The 18,791-nt window shown below is 45.7% G+C and overlaps 2 protein-coding genes across 2 annotated transcripts in view; both read left to right on the plus strand.

Moving 5' to 3' along the window:
- Window positions 1–6,171, plus strand: part of LOC106675478 (rap guanine nucleotide exchange factor 1) — a 24,769-nt gene extending 18,598 nt beyond the window's left edge. Inside the window, exons 16-23 of the mRNA XM_024804575.2 lie at window positions 1,135–1,323; window positions 1,406–1,490; window positions 1,801–1,895; window positions 2,332–2,410; window positions 2,652–2,753; window positions 2,832–2,929; window positions 3,796–3,936; window positions 4,022–6,171. Of these exons, the coding sequence (XP_024660343.2) occupies window positions 1,135–1,323; window positions 1,406–1,490; window positions 1,801–1,895; window positions 2,332–2,410; window positions 2,652–2,753; window positions 2,832–2,929; window positions 3,796–3,936; window positions 4,022–4,157 (925 nt within the window). The 3' untranslated portion in view covers window positions 4,158–6,171. The remainder of the gene's footprint in view (window positions 1–1,134; window positions 1,324–1,405; window positions 1,491–1,800; window positions 1,896–2,331; window positions 2,411–2,651; window positions 2,754–2,831; window positions 2,930–3,795; window positions 3,937–4,021) is intronic.
- Window positions 6,172–14,450: 8,279 nt separating this feature from the next.
- si:dkey-30j10.5 (uncharacterized) lies at window positions 14,451–15,941 on the plus strand. Its single transcript, XM_004571639.3, has 2 exons — window positions 14,451–14,490; window positions 14,845–15,941. Exon 2 carries the CDS (start codon window positions 14,854–14,856, stop codon window positions 15,730–15,732), a length of 879 nt encoding a protein of 292 aa, XP_004571696.3. The 5' UTR covers window positions 14,451–14,490; window positions 14,845–14,853; the 3' UTR covers window positions 15,733–15,941.
- Window positions 15,942–18,791: the final 2,850 nt, after the last annotated feature.

The raw sequence follows: 18,791 nt of genomic DNA on the forward strand, positions 1-18,791 counted from the left end.
AGTTTTTAAACGTGATTTTAACCTCACATAAAGGCCTCTGTGCCTTCAGCTGATCCAAAATGCTGCAGCAAGAGTCCTGACAGGGACTAGAAAGAGAGAGCAGATTTCTCCTGTTTTGGCTTCCTGTTAAATCCAGAATTCAAAATCCTGCTCCTCACATACAAGGTCTTAAATAATCAGGCCCCATCTTATCTTAATGACCTTGTAGTACCATATCACCCTATTAGAGCACTTTGCTCTCGCTCTGCAGGCCTACTTGTTGTTCCTAGAGTATTTAAAAGTAGAATGGGAGGCAGAGCCTTCAGTTTTCAGGCCCCTCTTCTGTGGAACCAGCTTCCAGTTTGGATTCAGGAGACAGACACTATCTCTACTTTCAAGATTAGGCTTCAAACTTTCCTTTTTGCTAAAGCATATAGTTAGGGCTGGACCAGGTGACCCTGGATCCTCCCTTAGTTATGCTGCAATAGACGTAGGCTGCCGGGGATTCCCATGATGCACTGGGTGTTTCTTCTTCACTCACTATGTGTTAACAGACCTCTCTGCATTGAGTCATATCTGTTATTAACTTCTGTCTCTCTTCCACAGCATGTCTTTATCCTCTCTAATTTCTCTCACCCCAACCAATCACAGTCGATGGCCCCGCCCCTCCCTGAGCCTGGTTCTGTTGGAGGTTTCTTCCTGTTAAAAGGGAGTTTTTCCTTCCCACTGTCGCCAAAGTGCTGCTCATAGGGGGTCATATGATTGTTGGGCTTTTCTCTGTATCTATGAAGCGCCTTGAGGCGACTTTTGTTGTGATTTGGCGCTATATAAATAAAATTGAATTGAATTGAATTGAATTGTACTGATGATCTGACTTTGTTTTTGGAAGCGGACCTACAATGACTTTGCCAAATTCTTCACTGAAAAAATCCAAAAAATTAGACAAGCAATTGGTACATCAACAGCAGATCCAGGATATGTACTGTGTCCACCAAAAAACTGTTTAAACACCATGAAACAGTTTCAACCTAAGAAACCATGTGGGCCACGGGACACTTTTTAATGCCACACTTGATGCTTTCAAATCTATCGAGTAAGATCAGCTGTCCACATACTTCTGGCCGTGTGTCATCAGTGTGAATACTGTGTGTGCAGCGCGATAGAGCTCGACTCTGATGTGCTTCTGCTACTGATGGACTTGGTGTTCAGCCTTCTGATTGGTGGAGAGCTGGGACCGGCCCACCAGCTGCGCTCCAACATCCTGTCAAAGATGGAGAAGAGGTGGAAGCTAATTGGCTCACCTCAGTCACTCCGTCCACTTGCTGCCAAGGGTGTGGCTGCCAGGTAAGCCTTCACACCTGACAGGTTGAAAGCATGCTGAGCTGTCATTGGTCAAGTTTGAATGTTTCTGTCCCCTCTGCCTCAGGCCGGGAACTCTGCTGGACTTCAGGAGTCAGGATTTAGCTGAACAGCTGACTCTGCTGGATGCTGAACTCTTCACAAAGATTGAGGTACAGACCCGCCTCTCTCACGCCTGGTTCTCCAGCTGTTCTCATGAACCTGCTTGAGAACACAAAGTATTCATACCTGGTTTATGGTAAACAGGTAAATGATGCTTTGGGACACAAAGAGCCGTCTCCTCGTTGAGTTTTCCACCAGCACGTGCAGCGGTACCTCTTGGTTTGCAGTGTGGCTGCATCACGATCTGCTGCCACAGAAAAACCTTTTCTGTGTTTACATGATTTAGTCTGTTTCATCAGCCTGCCGGAGCCGGCAGGTTTGGTGCACTGGGATGACAGTTGGTTCTTCTCACCTGTCCAGCTTCCAGAGGTGTTGCTGTGGTCAAAGGAGCAGAATGAGGAGAAGAGTCCCAACCTGACAGAGTTCACTCAACACTTCAACAGCGTCTCCTTCTGGTAAAACATCAACACAACCGGCAGATACACAACTTCCTTCGTCAAAGAAACACAATCTGTGACTCCATCAGGTTATTGTTTCCATCAGAATCGTGCTGGAGAAAGAGCATCAAAAGCCCACAGACCCCTCAGAAAATGCCTTTATGATGTTATTCTTGATGTTATTCTTTTATGCCATAATCACAATCGGCTTTCTGAAACCGGCACTGTAGCAATCACAATTACTGTCTGAAGGCAAGAGAAATGCCCGACACATTTACTTTCCCAGGTGGTTCATTACGGTTTGTGCCATACTGGTTGTCATAGTTTGTTTGACCTTTATTATTCATTTGTTTTACTTTCAAGTTATGTCAGTGCAAACAGACAGGAGCAGGGACGGGACAGGCAGAGAAGGAGAAGCTTCTGAAACTAATGAACCTTCTTTTTGTGATTTCAGGGTTCGTTCCGTCATCATCCTTCAGGACAAACCTCACGACAGAGAGAGGCTGCTGCTGAAGTTCCTGAAGATCATGAAGGTCGTTAGAGTCCGCAGTAGAAAAAGTCCTTTTGTCTCTTCATTTGTATTCAAAGCTGGCCCTCCAGTCGGGGAGGACAGCAGCTACACCAGAACTTATTAGACTGACAAACTGGAATAAAAAGATTTATTTTTACAAACTCACTGCATCATTACAACATCTGTGTGTCCATTTGTGGTTCCAGACTGTGGTCTGTTGTCATGTCATCTTGTCAAACCGCACATGTTCTTTTTTCCTGCAGCACCTGAGGAAGCTCAATAACTTTAACTCGTACCTGTCAATCCTGTCAGCGCTGGACTCCGCCCCTCTGCGACGCCTAGACTGGCAGAAAAGCACCTCAGAGGTCAGACCGAGTTCATTGGGATTATTTCATCGGTTCGCCTCAGTGCATTAACAGTGTTTTATGTCTGTTTGGCTTCAGGCTCTGGAGGAGTTCAGCACCTTGATCGACAGTTCATCCTCTTTCAGAGCCTACCGAGCAGCTCTGGCTGAAGTAGAGCCTCCCTGTATACCCTACCTGTACGTAAATACCCTACCTGTTGGGCAGTAACCCTAATGTAGAACGTGTCTATGTGATCAGCCTCACAGCAGCCACATTATTGCTCAGATAAAAGGCTCCAACAGCACAAACACAGTCCAGAGGTCCAGTTCAGGATCTCCAATTGGCTGAGGTTTAGCCTGGCTGGCAGCTACAGCCACCTGTGTCACCATTCACCTGTCAGTCAAAGAGGCCACGCCCCTAACAATACAATATAAGCAGGCGTTATGAAGGAGGAAGCTATCCACAGACCAAACAGTTTGTGTATCTGGCTGTAAACATGTTTGTTTCTGCTGTAAAGTTTTAACATTGGAGTCTATGGGGACTGCCTCACTGCTGCCTCTGCTGGACGTCAGAGGAACTGCAGCTTCATGTTTCAGGTCTATTCAATTCAATTCAATTCAATTTTATTTATATAGCGCCAAATCACAACATAAGTCGCCTCAAGGCTCTTCATAGATACAGAGAAAAAAACCCAACAATCATATGACCCCCTATGAGCAGCACTTTGGCAACAGTGGGAAGGAAAAACTCCCTTTTAACAGGAAGAAACCTCCGGCAGAACCAGGCTCAGGGAGGGGCGGGGCCATCTGCTGTGATTGGTTGGGGTGAGAGAAGGAAGACAGGATAAAAGACATGCTGTGGAAGAGAGACAGAGGTTAATAACAGATATGATTCAATGCAGAGAGGTCTGTTAACACATAGTGAGTGAGAAAGGTGACTGGAAAGGAAAAACTCAATGCATCATGGGAATCCCCCGGCAGCCTACGTCTATTGCAGCATAACTAAGGGAGGATTCAGGGTCTGAAGGCTGATGCTTTGTCTGCCGTCTCTCTCTCTCTCTCAGGGGTTTGATTCTGCAGGACTTGACTTTTGTCCACCTTGGGAATCCCGACACTTTGATGACATCACAGGGTTCAAAGGTTAACTTCTCCAAACGCTGGCAGCAGTTTAACATCCTGGACACCCTGAGGAGCTACCAGCAAGTGTCAGTTACCTACAGAGCAGTTCCTCAATCATTAGGAGTACCTCGTGGTTGTATTGTTGTATGCTGAAGCTGTTTCTCTCTGCAGGAGCTACTCTCTGCTGCCCGATGATGACATCATTTCCTTCTTTAACGACTTCAGCGATCACCTGGCTGAGGAGGCGCTGTGGGAGCTCTCTCTCAAGATCCGCCCAAAGAACACTCCTCGAGCCAATCAGAGATGAGCTTTGGTGAAGGCGCAGAGGGTCACGCAGCTAATCGGCTGCACCTGTTCTGATGCTAACATGCTGTAACACAGAGAACTGAACCGGTGCCAAACCGGGGGCTGAGGCCCGAGAGCGTGACATTACTGGCACAGACACATGCAGGGTAAAACCTGCAGACATTTTACTACCGGACCTTTGCTATTTGCAGGCAGAGGTTTCCCTCCCTCGCTCCTGTTAACAGAAACATATTCAGATTCAGGTCCGGCACCCACAGATGGATCAGAGACTTCCAGATTTTGCTGAAGGAAGAAAAACTGCATCCAAACATCCATGAAACATCACTGCTGACCTGCCAGTCAACTCACCTGCCCTTACCTGATGGTGGAAACCTCACCTCAGCACCGTGTCTTCAAGGCCACAAAAATTAGTTAATCATTAAAGCTGATCCCACCTGACCATCTCGGGAATTCCAGTGGAAAGATTCCCTGCTTAGTAGGAATGATGCAAAATTTCAGCTCCTTTTAAGGGACGAGGGTCCGATTGTTTTAGATGTTTTTCTAGCACCGTTTTCTGATCTGTATTTAAACACATCACGCTCGGTCCTTCAGGTGTCCGAGAGTAACTGTGGGTCTGTGGGTCTGGACTCTGAGGGTGACTTTGGGTCTGTGGGTCTGGACTCTGAGGGTGACTGTGGGTCTACTCTGTGTCCTCTACTTTTTAATTCAGTTTTATTTATAAGGAGGCTCTGGAGGTCCCCACAGATGCACGTAAACCTGTATCAGTTCATCGACCTCAGACACACACCGTGTGGTTGAACTGAAGGCTTTGTTTCTATTGGCCACGTGAAGGTACGTTACAGCATGCAGGGGTCAAAGTTCAAGTCTGCGGCATGCGCAAGTACTCCGCTGCCGTGCTTGGTGCTTTGCTCGGCGTAGCGGTAAACCGTTATTGCGCTGCGTCCGGCCACACTTCGATGAACGCATCGAGAACAACCTTCAGTATCTTGGCACGCTGACTGGAGCAGCCAGGGATCAAACCATCATCTATGATTAGCAGATGACGTGCTCCACCTCCTGAGCTATGCCACCACCATCATGGATGATGATGAAGGAGATGAGATCCTGTTGCTGGACTGAGGTGGAGCATGAAGGCGATCCATGAACTTGTGATGATGGTTCATGGTGTCTGAAGAACATCAGCCTGCAGCTGCATGCTGACGCGTTTGTAATACGTGACAGTTTCAGCTGCTTTTAGAGAAGATTCAGTCGTGCTTTCTACAGACGTCCAGCTGCTACAGATCACACATCCTCCATCATCATCGTCAGTCTGAGCTCACCTGAGCTCCACATCCTCAGCAGCCAATTTACCCTCCAACACCTGAGCAGCGATGCTAAAACGTCTGAGGGTACAAGATGATTTCTCTAAACATACATGAATATGGAAAATCACCAGCTCACACAGTAACACTGTGGGGGTGTCACAGCTGGTCACATGATCTGTTTCCAACTCACAGCCACGGAGACGCCGTTCATCGTCCCACATCAAACACACCTGTACAGGAAACAGGAAGCATCATACAGACACACCTGTATGAATATTACACATGACTGATAAATATGTTCTTTATTTATTCTTTTTTTATTTTGCCCGTGTATATAACCAGCAGCAGCAGTGCGTCTGTTCACTTTAAATAACACAATCTTATTATAGCGCCGACCTGCCGACCATTCTCTGAATGACCAACTGATCAATGGTGAGCTGAACGAACGCCGATTAGAGCCACCGATTAATGAAACATTCATCTATAAGATGTGGTCCAGCGCTAACTTCATGGACTGTGGAGACTTTTTGTTTACATGTAATTTTGACAGAAATGAACAGTTGGCGTATTAAACAGCTGCATCAGATTCTGCTCATCATCAGCGCCTCCACAAGACGACAAAATACCGACGTGGGCAGGATCGAGAAACCCTCATTCACCTGGAAGCTGGCCCAAGAGGTCAAAGTTCACATTTCTTCACACCGCAATCGTTGCGACACCTCAGGTTCATCTGATTGACACGTGGTCGAGCAGGGGGTGGAGTCTGCAGCAGTGGCTCTCACCTCTTGGCTCAGAGAGCTGCAGGTGAGGTCGGCCGGGCGGCGGCACTGAACACTGACCGCCACAACATCTCCAAGACTCTGGACTGAAGGTCATCGAGGTCAAACTTTCAGAAAAAAGACTGATGAGATAAGTCTACATCAATCTGCATGATGAACAAAGTCACGAGATGGAAACAACGGTGTGATGAAAGCATGCTCACGTGGACGCTGCGCTCTCGTCACTGATGCTACGAACATGGTTACTGTTTGAATAAACGAGCTGTTTGTCAGGCTCAGGGAGGAAGACGGGATGAAGACATGCTGTGGAAGAGAGACAGATTAATAACAAGTATGATTCAGTGCAGAGAGGTCTGTTAGCACATAGTGAGTGAAGAAGAAACACCCAGTGCATCATGGGAATCCCCCGGCAGCCTACGTCTATTGCAGCATAACTAAGGGAGGATTCAGGGTCACCTGGTCCAGCCCTAACTATATGCTTTAGCAAAAAGGAAAGTTTGAAGCCTAATCTTGGGTTATTATAACGGTCTTTTTACTTGTCTCAACAAATCAGCTGTGGAACGCCTTCAGACTGCACAGACTTTTAACTGGCACAAACAAGAGGTCACACATTACTCCAGTTTTGACTTCTCTTCATTGGTTGCCAGGAAATTTTAGAGTTCATTTTAAAACTTTTGTCGTAACTTTTTGAGCTCTGCATGCTGAAGCTGCCCAGCGTATCTCTGAGCTGCTGAAGCCTCATGCTTCATCCCGAGCACTCGGGTCTTCAGGTCAGAGGTCACTGTTGGTCCCACGCACTGGGTTCAAACCCTGTGTGGGGATCGGTCTCCTCGGGCACCGAGGCTGTCGTCTTTACGCTGTGCACACTCCACTGTCTCCTTTAAAAAGCAGTTGAAGACATTTTTATACAAACAAGCTTTTAATCTTTTCACTGTTTTCTATTATTTTATTTATATTTCTGGATTTATTGTGAAGCACTTTGTGATTTTATTCTGTGAATTGTGCTATATAAATAAATTTTGCTCACCGTATTTTCCGCACTATAAGGCGCACCAGATTATAAGGCACATTAAGACAAACAGTCAGATAACTCGACCTTTATTAAGCTCATTCACAGTAACTCTTAACACTGTTAAGCTGTAACACATTAAATATTGAAGAATACACTCACTTTTTCCTGTACATTAACTTCCACAATTCCATCAAGTTCTTCACCTCCCGTGTCTGAGTTACGGTAAACAGCTGGGCAATTTCGGCATCAAGCATGCCCGGATCGCTCTCATCATTATCTGAATCAGTCTCGTTGCTGTTACTTAGCTGTTCAGTGATTATTCCAGCCTGAAAGCTCAGACGACACTTGAAACTGATACCTTAGCCCAAGCATCCACGATCCATTGGCAGGTAGTGGCGTAACTTGCTCCGCGTGGCCTCCCTGTCTTGGTGAATGTGTGCTCGCCTTCTGTCATCCAATGCTCCCACGCAGCTCGTAATTTAACTTTGAACAACCAATGGTTGGAGTTCTTTGGTTAATCCACCCGGAATGACGGCAAGCTCCAAATTAGTTTGCTTCACTTGGGTTTTGACAGCCTCGGTGAGATGGGCGCGCATGGAGTCGTAGATCAAAAGAGACGGAGATTTGTGGAAAAAGCCACCCGGTCTCTTGACATGAACTCAAACACTCGCTCATCTTCTCCTCGTCCATCCAGCCCTTTGAGTTAGCCTTGACGATGACGCCGGCCGGAAACTTTTCTACTTTTCTTTTGCCAAAGTCTTCCTCTTGAAAATGACCATGGGTGGTAGTTTCTGGCCATTAGCTTGGCAGCCCAGAACTACAGTGGAGGATGACTTCTCGTTCCCTGTGGTGCATATAGATACCGTACTGGTGCCTGTTTTCTCAACAGTACGGTTCACGGGGATGTCAAAGGTGAGGAGGACCTCGTCCATGCTAGTGATGTGTTCTGGCCGGATCTTCTTTCCAGTGATCTCATTCTGGCAGTAGGTGCTGAAAATGGCCAACTTTTCTTTGGCAGTTGCTGTGAGACAGTAGTTCTTGTGCGGATTGAGAGATTATGCCTTTTCATAAAACGGAAGCACCAAGAAGGTCGCCCTCGAAAGTCGTTGATCTCCATGTCACGTGCTGCTGTAGCCTTGAGTCGAACAGAGACTGTAGAGACACTTCTGCCTGCTGTTCTCTGTTCAATAACCCACTGTTCAATTTTGTCCTCTGCCATCGCGCCGTGTTCCCTCGGAAACTCCTTTTGGTCTTCTTTACTTGTTTTAGGTCATCTTCGTGCTTCCTCCACTTGCGCACCACCGACTCATTAATGCCGAATTGCCTCGCAGCTGCTCTATTTCCATTTTCTACTGCATAACTGATTGTTTAAAATCCGCTTCGTAAGCATAACACGGTAATGTTGTGTTGAAGCACAGTACGTATTACTCCATGAGGCTCCTTGCAACGGTAACCGTAATGCTCCGAGAAAGTGGCACTAAAAGGTTTTTTTTGACAGATTTTTGAGCATCGTGTACCACGTAAAATCGGTTCACGGTCAGGAAGCACAAAGCAAATTTCATACATAAGGCACACCAGATTATAAGGCGCACTGTCGATTTAAGGATTTTACGTGCGCCTTATAGTACGGTAAATACGGTACTTACTAATCTTAAAAGTGGTGTCTGTCTCCTGAATCCAAACTGGAAGCTGGTTCCACAGAAGAGAGGCCTGAAAACTGAAGGCTCTGCCTGTCACGGCCCCTCCCCTCTGTGAACAGACTGCTGTGGGAGGGGCTTCAGTCGGCCTTTTATTACATCACTTCCAGGCAGAGCGACATTTGACGGTGGAGGTTTAGTGTTTTTGGGTGAACTTTAAAGAAGTCAGATTTAAGAGGAGTCAGAGACATTGGTTCATTGATTATTGACAATCGTATTATTAGTTTCATGTAAACACTGAGGACGAGCAGACTCCCCGGCTCCTGCTTCGTTTCCTGCTCTCAGCTGAGTGAGGTGGACCCTGTAGAGCAGCAGGGTCATGTGACACACCTCAGTCTGAGCACGTCCCAGAATCCCACCCACCCGCTCACCTGTGCCGATGTCACAGCGGCTCGCGGTCTGTTTTCCCAGCATGCATCATTCACAGACACAGAACTTCAGCTGTAATGACTTCAGGTAAAACCACCTGCTGCCCCCTGCTGCCCCCTGCTGGCCGGAGCCTCCATTACAGTCTGCAGAGTCAGCAAAGAAAAACTGAAATAAACGTTCGGAGTCTCAAAGGCATTCAAACATGAATAAAGCCCCGCCCCCTTACGGTCACCAGGACAGTCACCGTCACCTGACCTGAAACAAAATGCAAGTACTCAAAATAAATAAGTAATGTAACTTAATTTAGAATCAGTCCTACTAACTGACAAAGTTCATCTAACATTTTCTTCTATTTCAGTTCAACTCACCATTTCTAGTATTTTCCATATTGAGTACCTGCTACTTTAAAAGCATAATTTCATTTTGTCAAGTCATCTTTGGAAGGTTTTGATTTCAGGGAAAAATTTGAACATTAAAGATATTAGTCTTTAGTGTAACTGATTCAGGTGAGAAACACAAAACAGTGAAAGTAAAATGTTTTTCATCAGTTGCTCACAGGTTGTTGCAGTGACGTCATGCACAACAGTTAACTCATTATTTTTGGTTTTGCTTCTATTTCTTTTTGAAACTTTACACAAATATTTTAAACATTTGAAAAACTAAAAACTGTGCTTTTTTTTGGAAGTCGAATTTCCCAGAGGAACCCACCCGAGGGATTAATAAAGTTCTATCTTATCTTATCTTATCTTAACTACTTGACTAAAAACAACAAATTTACTGAATTCATTCAGCTAATAAGTTAGCGCAGCCACCTGACTACGCTAGCTGACCGAGTTCACAGGTGAGGCAGACTGCTCACTTTTTAAACCACGGACAGTGTTATTTTATTTTTCCTTTTTTGACACATGCTCTCTATTGTAAGCAGACACGATGACAACGTTTTTTAAATTTAAGGGGATAGAATGAAGATTGCAAAACTGGTAAAAACTGCTGTGAGTAATTGTTAGGTAAGTGACACGAGCTGGATCAGAGAAGCTAGACAGAGAAGCTACCCTTGAGTTACACGACCTGCACGTCTGCCTAATTAGACGTTTTACAAGAACGTCTAATTAGCAGAAACCAATGTGCCGGCCTCTTCACCCACTTCACTCACAAAGATGCTGGCAGGTCAAAACTTCCCTGAGAAGAGCCAGAACTATCACGAGTTCCTCCCGTCTCCCCCTTAGTGGGTTTTTCAAATGTTGTAACATGAGTGTGAAACACACCTCTGTGGACCAACGTGAAAGGAAAATGATTGGTTCAAGTCACTCAGGTCAATGCAGCCGTTTTATAGGATGTGAGCTGGCAAGAGCAGGGCTGTGATTGGTCAACCATGTGTAGAAATTAGAGAAGTGTGAAATCACTCATAAGTTGCGTATGTGTACGTGTGACATGTTCACTTTATGTTCCATTACTGATAACTGAGTGATAATGTTTGTGATGGATTGTGAAAGTTGAATGTTTATACGTGTGTGTGTGTCTCCTGCTGCTGGGACTTCTTGATGGTTTTTACTAATAAGAAAAACAAACATAATAATGCATTTTATTTGAAAGCGCCCAGAACACTCAAGGACACTGTACAAGGTAGAATAATAAAAGGAACATAAACGCAAACAGTTTACACAATCATAAAAGCATAAGACATAAAACAAATGTAAAATAGCAGAGTGGAGAGGTTATGTGGGATAAGCTGTTTTGAACAAGTGAGTTTTGAGTTGGGACTTAAAGAGAGAGAAGGAAGAGATATTTCTTAAATCAGGAGGTCGGGAATTCCAGAGTCGAGGAGCAGCTGAAAGCTCCCCATGGTGGCAAGACGGAGGGGACATAGAGAGAAAGGGAAGAAGAAGATCTGAGACACCGAGATGGGGCGGTGATCCGAACCAGGTCAGAGAGATATGGAGGAGACAGATGATGAACAGCCTTAAATGTGTACAAGAGTATTTTGAAATTGATATGATATTTGACTGGAAGCCAATGAAGCTGCTGCAGGACAGGAGTGATGTGGTGGACAGAAGGGGTCCTGGAGATGATACGGGCAGCAGAGTTCTGGACGCGTTGGAGCTTGTGGATGGATGTTTGAGTAAGACCAGAAAGAAGTAAATTACAATAATCAGTCCGGGAAGTAACAAGGCTGTGGACAAGAATGGCAGCAGCATGTGGGGTGAGGAAAGGACGGAGACGATTAATGTTGCGCAATTAAAAATATGCAAACCGAGTGTCGTTATTAATGTGTGAATTGAAAGATAGAGTACTGTCGAGGATGACACCCAAGCTTTTCACAGAGGAAGAAACAAAGACCGGCGAGTTATTGATAGTAACAGAGAAACTGTTGGTTCTGGATAATGTAGATTTAGTGCCGACCAAGAGGAGCTCGGATTTGTTACTGTTGAGTTTGAGAAAATAAGAAGAGAACCTGTGCTTGTCCTGCTAGACCTCAGTGCAGCGTTCGATACTGTCGACCATAATATCCTATTAGAGCGATTAGAACATGCTGTAGGTATTACAGGTACTGTGCTGCAGTGGTTTGTATCATATCTATCTAATAGACTCCAGTTTGTGCATGTAAATGGAGAGTCCTCTTCACACACTGAGGTTAATTATGGAGTTCCACAGGGTTCAGTGCTAGGACCAATTCTGTTTACATTATACATGCTTCCCTTAGGCAGCATCATTAGAAGACATAGCATACATTTACACTGCTATGCTGATGACACCCAGCTCTATCTGTCCATGAAGCCAGATAACACACACCAATGAGTTAAACTGCAGGAATGTCTTAAAGACATAAAGACCTGGATGGCCGCTAACTTTCTGCTTCTTAATTCAGATCAAACTGAGGTTATTGTACTCGGCCCTGAAAAGCTTAGAAATATGGTATCTAAGCAGATTCTTCCTCTGGATGGCATTACCTTGGCCTCCAGTAACGCTGTGAGGAACCTTGGAGTCATTTTTGACCAGGACATGTCCTTCAATGCACATATTAAACAAATATGTAAGACTGCTTTCTTCCATTTGTGCAACATCTCTAAAATTAGAAATATCCTGTCTCAGAGTGACGCTGAAAAACTAGTTCATGCATTTATTACTTCCAGGCTGGACTACTGTAATTCATTATTATCAGGATGTCCTAAAAACTCGCTGAAAAGCCTTCAGCTGATCCAAAATGCTGCAGCAAGAGTCCTGACAGGGACTAGAAAGAGAGAGCAGATTTCTCCTGTTTTGGCTTCCTGTTAAATCCAGAATTCAAAATCCTGCTCCTCACATACAAGGTCTTAAATAATCAGGCCCCATCTTATCTTAATGACCTTGTAGTACCATATCACCCTATTAGAGCACTTCGCTCTCGCTCTGCAGGCCTACTTGTTGTTCCTAGAGTATTTAAAAGTAGAATGGGAGGCAGAGCCTTCAGTTTTCAGGCCCCTCTTCTGTGGAACCAGCTTCCAGTTTGGATTCAGGAGACAGACACTATCTCTACTTTCAAGATTAGGCTTCAAACTTTCCTTTTTGCTAAAGCATATAGTTAGGGCTGGACCAGGTGACCCTGAATCCTCCCTTAGTTATGCTGCAATAGATGTAGGCTGCCGGGGATTCCCATGATGCATTGAGTTTTTCCTTTCCAGTCACCTTTCTCACTCACTATGTGTTAACAGACCTCTCTGCATTGAATCATATCTGTTATTAATCTCTGTCTCTCTTCCACAGCATGTCTTTATCCTGTCTTCCTTCTCTCACCCCAACCGGTCGCAGCAGATGGCCCCGCCCCTCCCTGAGCCTGGTTCTGTCGGAGGTTTCTTCCTGTTAAAAGGGAGTTTTCCTTCCCACTGTCGCCAAAGTGCTGCTCATAGGGGGTCATGTGATTGTTGGGCTTTTCTCTGTATCTTTGAAGCGCCTTGAGGCGACTTTTGTTGTGATTTGGCGCTATATAAATAAAATTGAATTGAATTGAATTGAATCTGTTCTTCCCGTATGCAAACTGGTGGAGATTGAATGTGGCTGGGAGTCCTCTCGAGACACTTCGAGATGACTGGAGTAAGAGCCACTGGGCAGAAATCGTTAGGCTAGCTAGACACATGAACAGGTTGGTGGTGCACCTGGGGCCTCACAGTCACCCAGCCGTCCTGTTTTCCCGGCTGCTCAGGGCCTGCCAGACACGGCTGCAGCTCACAGAGGAACACGTTCATCAGCTGGCACATTATCTGCTTACCCACAGCGATAAATCAGCTCCCCGTGTTGTGGTTGCAGTATCTAGTAGTTCCACGTATTGACAACGCTGTCTCCAGATGTTCTCGGCCTTGTTCAGAATTCCCACCTCACCAGCAGTAACCTTCAGCTCCCACTGCTCTCCTCTCTTCTTAGAAACCCGCTTCTGGTGACCACTACTCCCAGTGCTTCCCTTCTATCCAAAGATCTAAACCAGTACAGAGTCCAACACTCTCTACCAGCCTAGTCCGCCTGTCACACTTTCATACTCACACATTTTATTCTGTGTGTGCTAGTCTGCTGAAACGTTAGCCCTGCTCCAGCTTCACTTTACAATGCCAGAGCACTGAGCAAAGAAATCTTTATCTTTCTTTATGTTGGTTACCCAAAATGGACAACGTGGACTTTATGAAGGAGGAAACAAGATCAGGAAAGTCCAACTCTAAAGAAAAACTGCAGTTAAACATGAATTCAGTAGATTTGTTTCATAATAAAACAAATCTACTGATTTGTTTTATTATTTCACTTTCATTTCTCATGTGAGAATTGAAAGTGGATCAGCTGTGCTGCCACAGTGCTGATCATGCTACTTCTTTCCACTCTGTTCATTTCCTCATTTCCCAAACTTGGACTGTTTTATTAGACAGAAATGATGAACACATAAAACTTTAAACACATAATCAGTAATGTTTGAACCCTTCTTTGTTTATTTAACGCTTGTTATTTTTCCTTTTCAGTATAACTCACAATAATCATCGTCAGTCATTCCAGTACAATCCTTAATAGCTGCCCATGGTTTTTGATGACGATCAGTCACGTGTGTTGATATTGTGACTATGATCACATGTCTGCTGTGTATTTAAATGTGGATGTTTCTGTGTGAGATCAGCAGCCGTCCAGCAAACCTCATCCAGCCGACCACGTCTGCACACACGTAAGTCTGCCACCATTCACTCGGCGTCCTCATTTCACTCTTTATTTTACTCTGGTGAAAATCATCTCCCAAGACTTTGGTATCATCTTATTAATTAAAGGTGGTAATAAGCTATTTTTCCCATATGTTCCTCTGGGTTCAGTTTAATGGTTTCAGGCTCAGAGTGGAGACTGTAATATCATAAAAACACAAGGATGCTGTGATTGTGTGCAGATTGTTCTGTTGGCATTTTTTCCTTTTAAAGAGCTTCTTAGTTGGCGCTGTTGCCATTATTACATACTATCCTGATTCCCCTTGTTAAAACCTTTTTATATCTGGATTGATTCTTGATTCGTTCAACTCTGTTTGGTGCAGGAACCCATAATGTCTTTCATCGCTGAGCTCCAAGTGTCTTTGAACAAAGCCGAGGAGTTTGCGCTCCGTGAACAAGGCTTCAAGAAAATCTTTGTTAATCTGAACGAAGGAGCCGGGGGAAACTTCGTCTACCTCTGGTACAAAAAAGGCGATCATGCAATTACCAGGATTCAGATTTCCTTCCACGATGAGATGTCCACGGGTCTGTCCAGTGCAGGGTTCAAAAAGATCGACAAAAACCTGAACGAGGGGGCATGTGGAGGTTCTGTCTACCTGTGGTACTACAAAGGTTCCTTAAAGTACGATGTTCCCATCAGGAAACTCGATGTCTCTGTACAAGCAGGAGATGAACCCTACAAGTATAAACTGGGCTGGGAGAGACTGGCCTGTGACCTGAACCGTGGTGCTGGAGGAAACTGGATCTATCTGTGGTTGAAGAGAGAGAACCCCACCTACATCTGTGACATCAAGGCCACTGCTAAATTTGAGGAAGATGACGACAACTTCAATGATGGCTACATCCGGGTGGATGAAGACACCAACAGGGGAGCAGGAGGGCCCTACATCTTCATCTGGTACCGTCAAACCACAGACCCCAAGGACGCCATCAGTGAGCTGGAAATCTCCTCCAGTGATGTCAAGCAAAAGAGCCTCCAAGACCAAGGCTATGAAATCGTGAACCAGGATCTGAACGAGGGCACCGAGGGAAAGGAGGTGTTCCTGTGGTACAAGAAAGACAGCGGCAGCGCTCCCATCAAGGCCGTCACCGTGCTCGCCGACCCAGCAGCTAAGCAGGCGTATGACAATGACGGGCTCAACGTGAACCCAGAAAACCTCAACACAGGCAACCCAGGAGCTTCTCCCGTCTACCTGTGCTATCATCAGTGAGAGCGGTCATGGTAAAAGAAGTGAGCACGCTCACTGAGCAGAAACCCAGAGGTCTGATGATGTTTTTTTTCTTTAATGATGTTCAATCACTGTGATCTCAGAGGTTTGTCTGCACCAGCGATCATTGATCCTCCAACCAATCTGATTGATTAGCTGTGAATCACTTTATTCTGTTTATTGTCTCTCTTTCAATAAAGTCTGTTTAGCATCTGAAATCTCTCTGTGTCGTGTGTCAAAGCTTCATCTGTTGCTTGTTAGCAGAGTAAGGTGAGCTCAGCAGGATCAATACATGACTTCATTTAGCAGAAACCCGAGTTCACACTGAACCTCGCAGTAATCACAGCAGTAGGTACGTCCTCTTTGGACTCAGGTTCATCGTGACCAATCAAACAGTACATCTGAGGAGGGCCTTCATATGTCCTGTGTAGAAAAATGCTCAGCAGTATCTGAGCCGAAGGCACGACGGCGTCGCACAGGTGGAACCCGTTTAACAGCAGGACTATGAGCAGCAACTTGGTCAGAGAATACAGCATCCTCGACGTGTAAGTTACAGACAGATGATATGATAACACCGAAGATAATGTGGCACCCTTAACAAGCTGAATGAGATTAAAAGAGTTCACTAAGTCCCAGGAGCTTCTCTGGGTAACACAGGTGGATATTAAAATCACTGAGCAGCAGGATCTGGTCGTATCGTGATGCACAGTCAGCTAGGAAGTCACTCGGATAAAAAAAATCCTTATTATATCTAAGAGGCCGGTAAACTACTGCACACAGCAGCGAAGGGGAGTTCACAGAAACAGAGCTGAAAGCTGGTGCATGTCGATGAGGATCGCTGCTTAAGGTTGAAGTGGGCTTTAAAAACAGCAGCTAACCCTCCGCTGCGACAAGAAGCTCTCAGAGCACTAAAAGATGCACAGCCGGCAGCTGGCAGTTCAGAAAAGCTGCTTAACTCACCGGGTGATGTGCAGGTTTCAGTTAGACAGAGGAAATCCAATGAAAAGAAATCCTTCAAAATAAAGGTCTTATTTGCCGGGAGCTGGGTCAGAGACTTCCACGACAACCGGATCCACCGGCCGAAGGTTTGATCGATCTGCTCCCCGCCAGTGAAAGGGCGATGGTGGAGGTTCAGAGTTTTGTATGCCGAGGGGGTTCAGAGGGGAGAGGTGGATGCAGGTCTGGAGGTGGTGTGAGAGAGAGTTCAGCATCCTGACAGCCTGATGGATGAAGCTGTCTCTCAGTCTGCTGGTTCTGGCCTCGAGGCTCTTCAGTCTCCTTCCTGATGGCAGCAAACTGAAGAAGCTGTTGGACGGATGGGTGGAGTCACCTGTGATGCAGAGAGCTTTCAGGTGAGACGGGTGCAGTAGATGTCCTGGAGGGAGGGAACAGAGGTACCCACGATCCTCTCTGCTGCTCTCACTACCCGTCGTAGCTGTTTCCAGCAGCACCCAGGAGCCACACCACACAGTGATGCAGCTGGGAGGATGCTCTCCACGGTGCCTCTGTAGAAGCTGCTCATAGTGGAGGTTGATGCTCTCGCTGTCCTCAGTTTGCAGAGGAAGTAGAGTCGCTGTTGGGCTTTGCTGACCAGGAGAGATGTGCAGGAACTTGGTGCTGCCTACCCTCCACAGCAACACCATTGATGGTTAGTGGGGTGTGCAGAGTGTGAGTTCTCCTGCAGTCTGTGATGATCTCCTTAGTCTTCTCCACATTCAGGGACAGGTTGTTGTTGCTGAACCACTTGGCCAGATGTTTAACTTCAGTCCTGTAGTAGGCCTCATCGTTGTTGCTGATGTGACCTACCACAGCTGTGTCGGCTGCAAACTTGATGAAAAGGTTGGAGCTGTGTGATGGTGTGCAGTCAGTACTGAAACGGGTCCAGGTCGGAGGGAAGAGATGTCTTAACCGTTCAAAGCTTCATGCGAGCAAATCAAAATGTATTTATACAGCACATTTAAAAACAATGTCGATCAAAGTGCTTCACAAACTAAGAGCGAGTAAAATAATTTACCATTTCACTCGCTGGGCCCATGCCCTCATTTTAGGTTTGACAGCGTTTTAGTAGGTAATGCTTTGAGCTGCGGTTTGGGGAAGGCCTCGATGGGGACTGGCGACGGCTCCTGGGCCTGGCAGATCCCCGTGTTACAGAATTGAGAACAAGGAGGGAGGTGCACAGCTTGCAGAACTGGGGGCACCTATATAGATGACAACCGGAAGGAGCACGTTTGGAGGCGTGGCCCTGCTCCTGAGATTCCCATACATAACCTCCAACACAAACATAGCAGCTTGCCAAATGATGATCAACTAACTTAAGTCAAGGCCAAAGTAAAAAGAAGAGTCTTTAAAAGACTGAATAGACTCAGAAGAGCGAATGGCAGTAAGATTGTTCCACAGTCTAGGTGCTGCAATAGCAAAGGCACGATCACCTCTGTTTCAGCCTAGACTTAGGCTGCATTAAGAGCATCTGATTAGAGGATCTTAGTGCTAAAACCGGAGTCATGTGATCATGCATTCTGGCAGCTGATAAAAGGCGTGCAGCAGCGTTCTGTACTAATGCAAACGGTAGAGAGAGGAGTGACGGAGGCCAAAAAAGGGAGTTACAGCAGTCTAGTCTCGAAGTAACGAATGCACGAATCAGCTTCTCAAGGTCCTTGGGGGAAAGCAAAGGTTTGGCTTTAGAAATCTGACATAGCTGATAGAAACTTGATTTAACCACTGTGGATACTTGTTTCTCTCATTTGAAGGAGCTATCCAAGAGTCCCCCTGAGTCTCTAGAGAGGTAGCTAGCAGAGGGCCAAGGGTATCAGTTGGTTCAGAGGGATACGGCTGTAGATTTATGGCTGTCAAAGACAATAACTTCAGCTTTACTCTCATTCAAAGTGAGAGAGTTTTGAGATTACCAGTCTCTGACATCATGAAGACAATTAAACAATGTGTGCAATGGATCTGTGACATTCAAGCTCAAAGGGAAATATATTTGAATGTCATTGGCAAAGCAATGGAAAGAAATATTACATTTTCTGTATATAGTGACGGAGGCGAGTGCGACCGGACGGTAG

Source organism: Maylandia zebra, linkage group LG12 (genome assembly GCF_041146795.1).
Source record: "Maylandia zebra isolate NMK-2024a linkage group LG12, Mzebra_GT3a, whole genome shotgun sequence".
NCBI lineage: Eukaryota > Metazoa > Chordata > Actinopteri > Cichliformes > Cichlidae > Maylandia > Maylandia zebra.

Excerpts from the sequence above, each read along its gene's own strand:
- si:dkey-30j10.5 (XM_004571639.3), top strand. The coding sequence starts at position 14,854 with ATGTCTTTCATCGCTGAGCTCCAAGTGTCTTTGAACAAAGCCGAGGAG.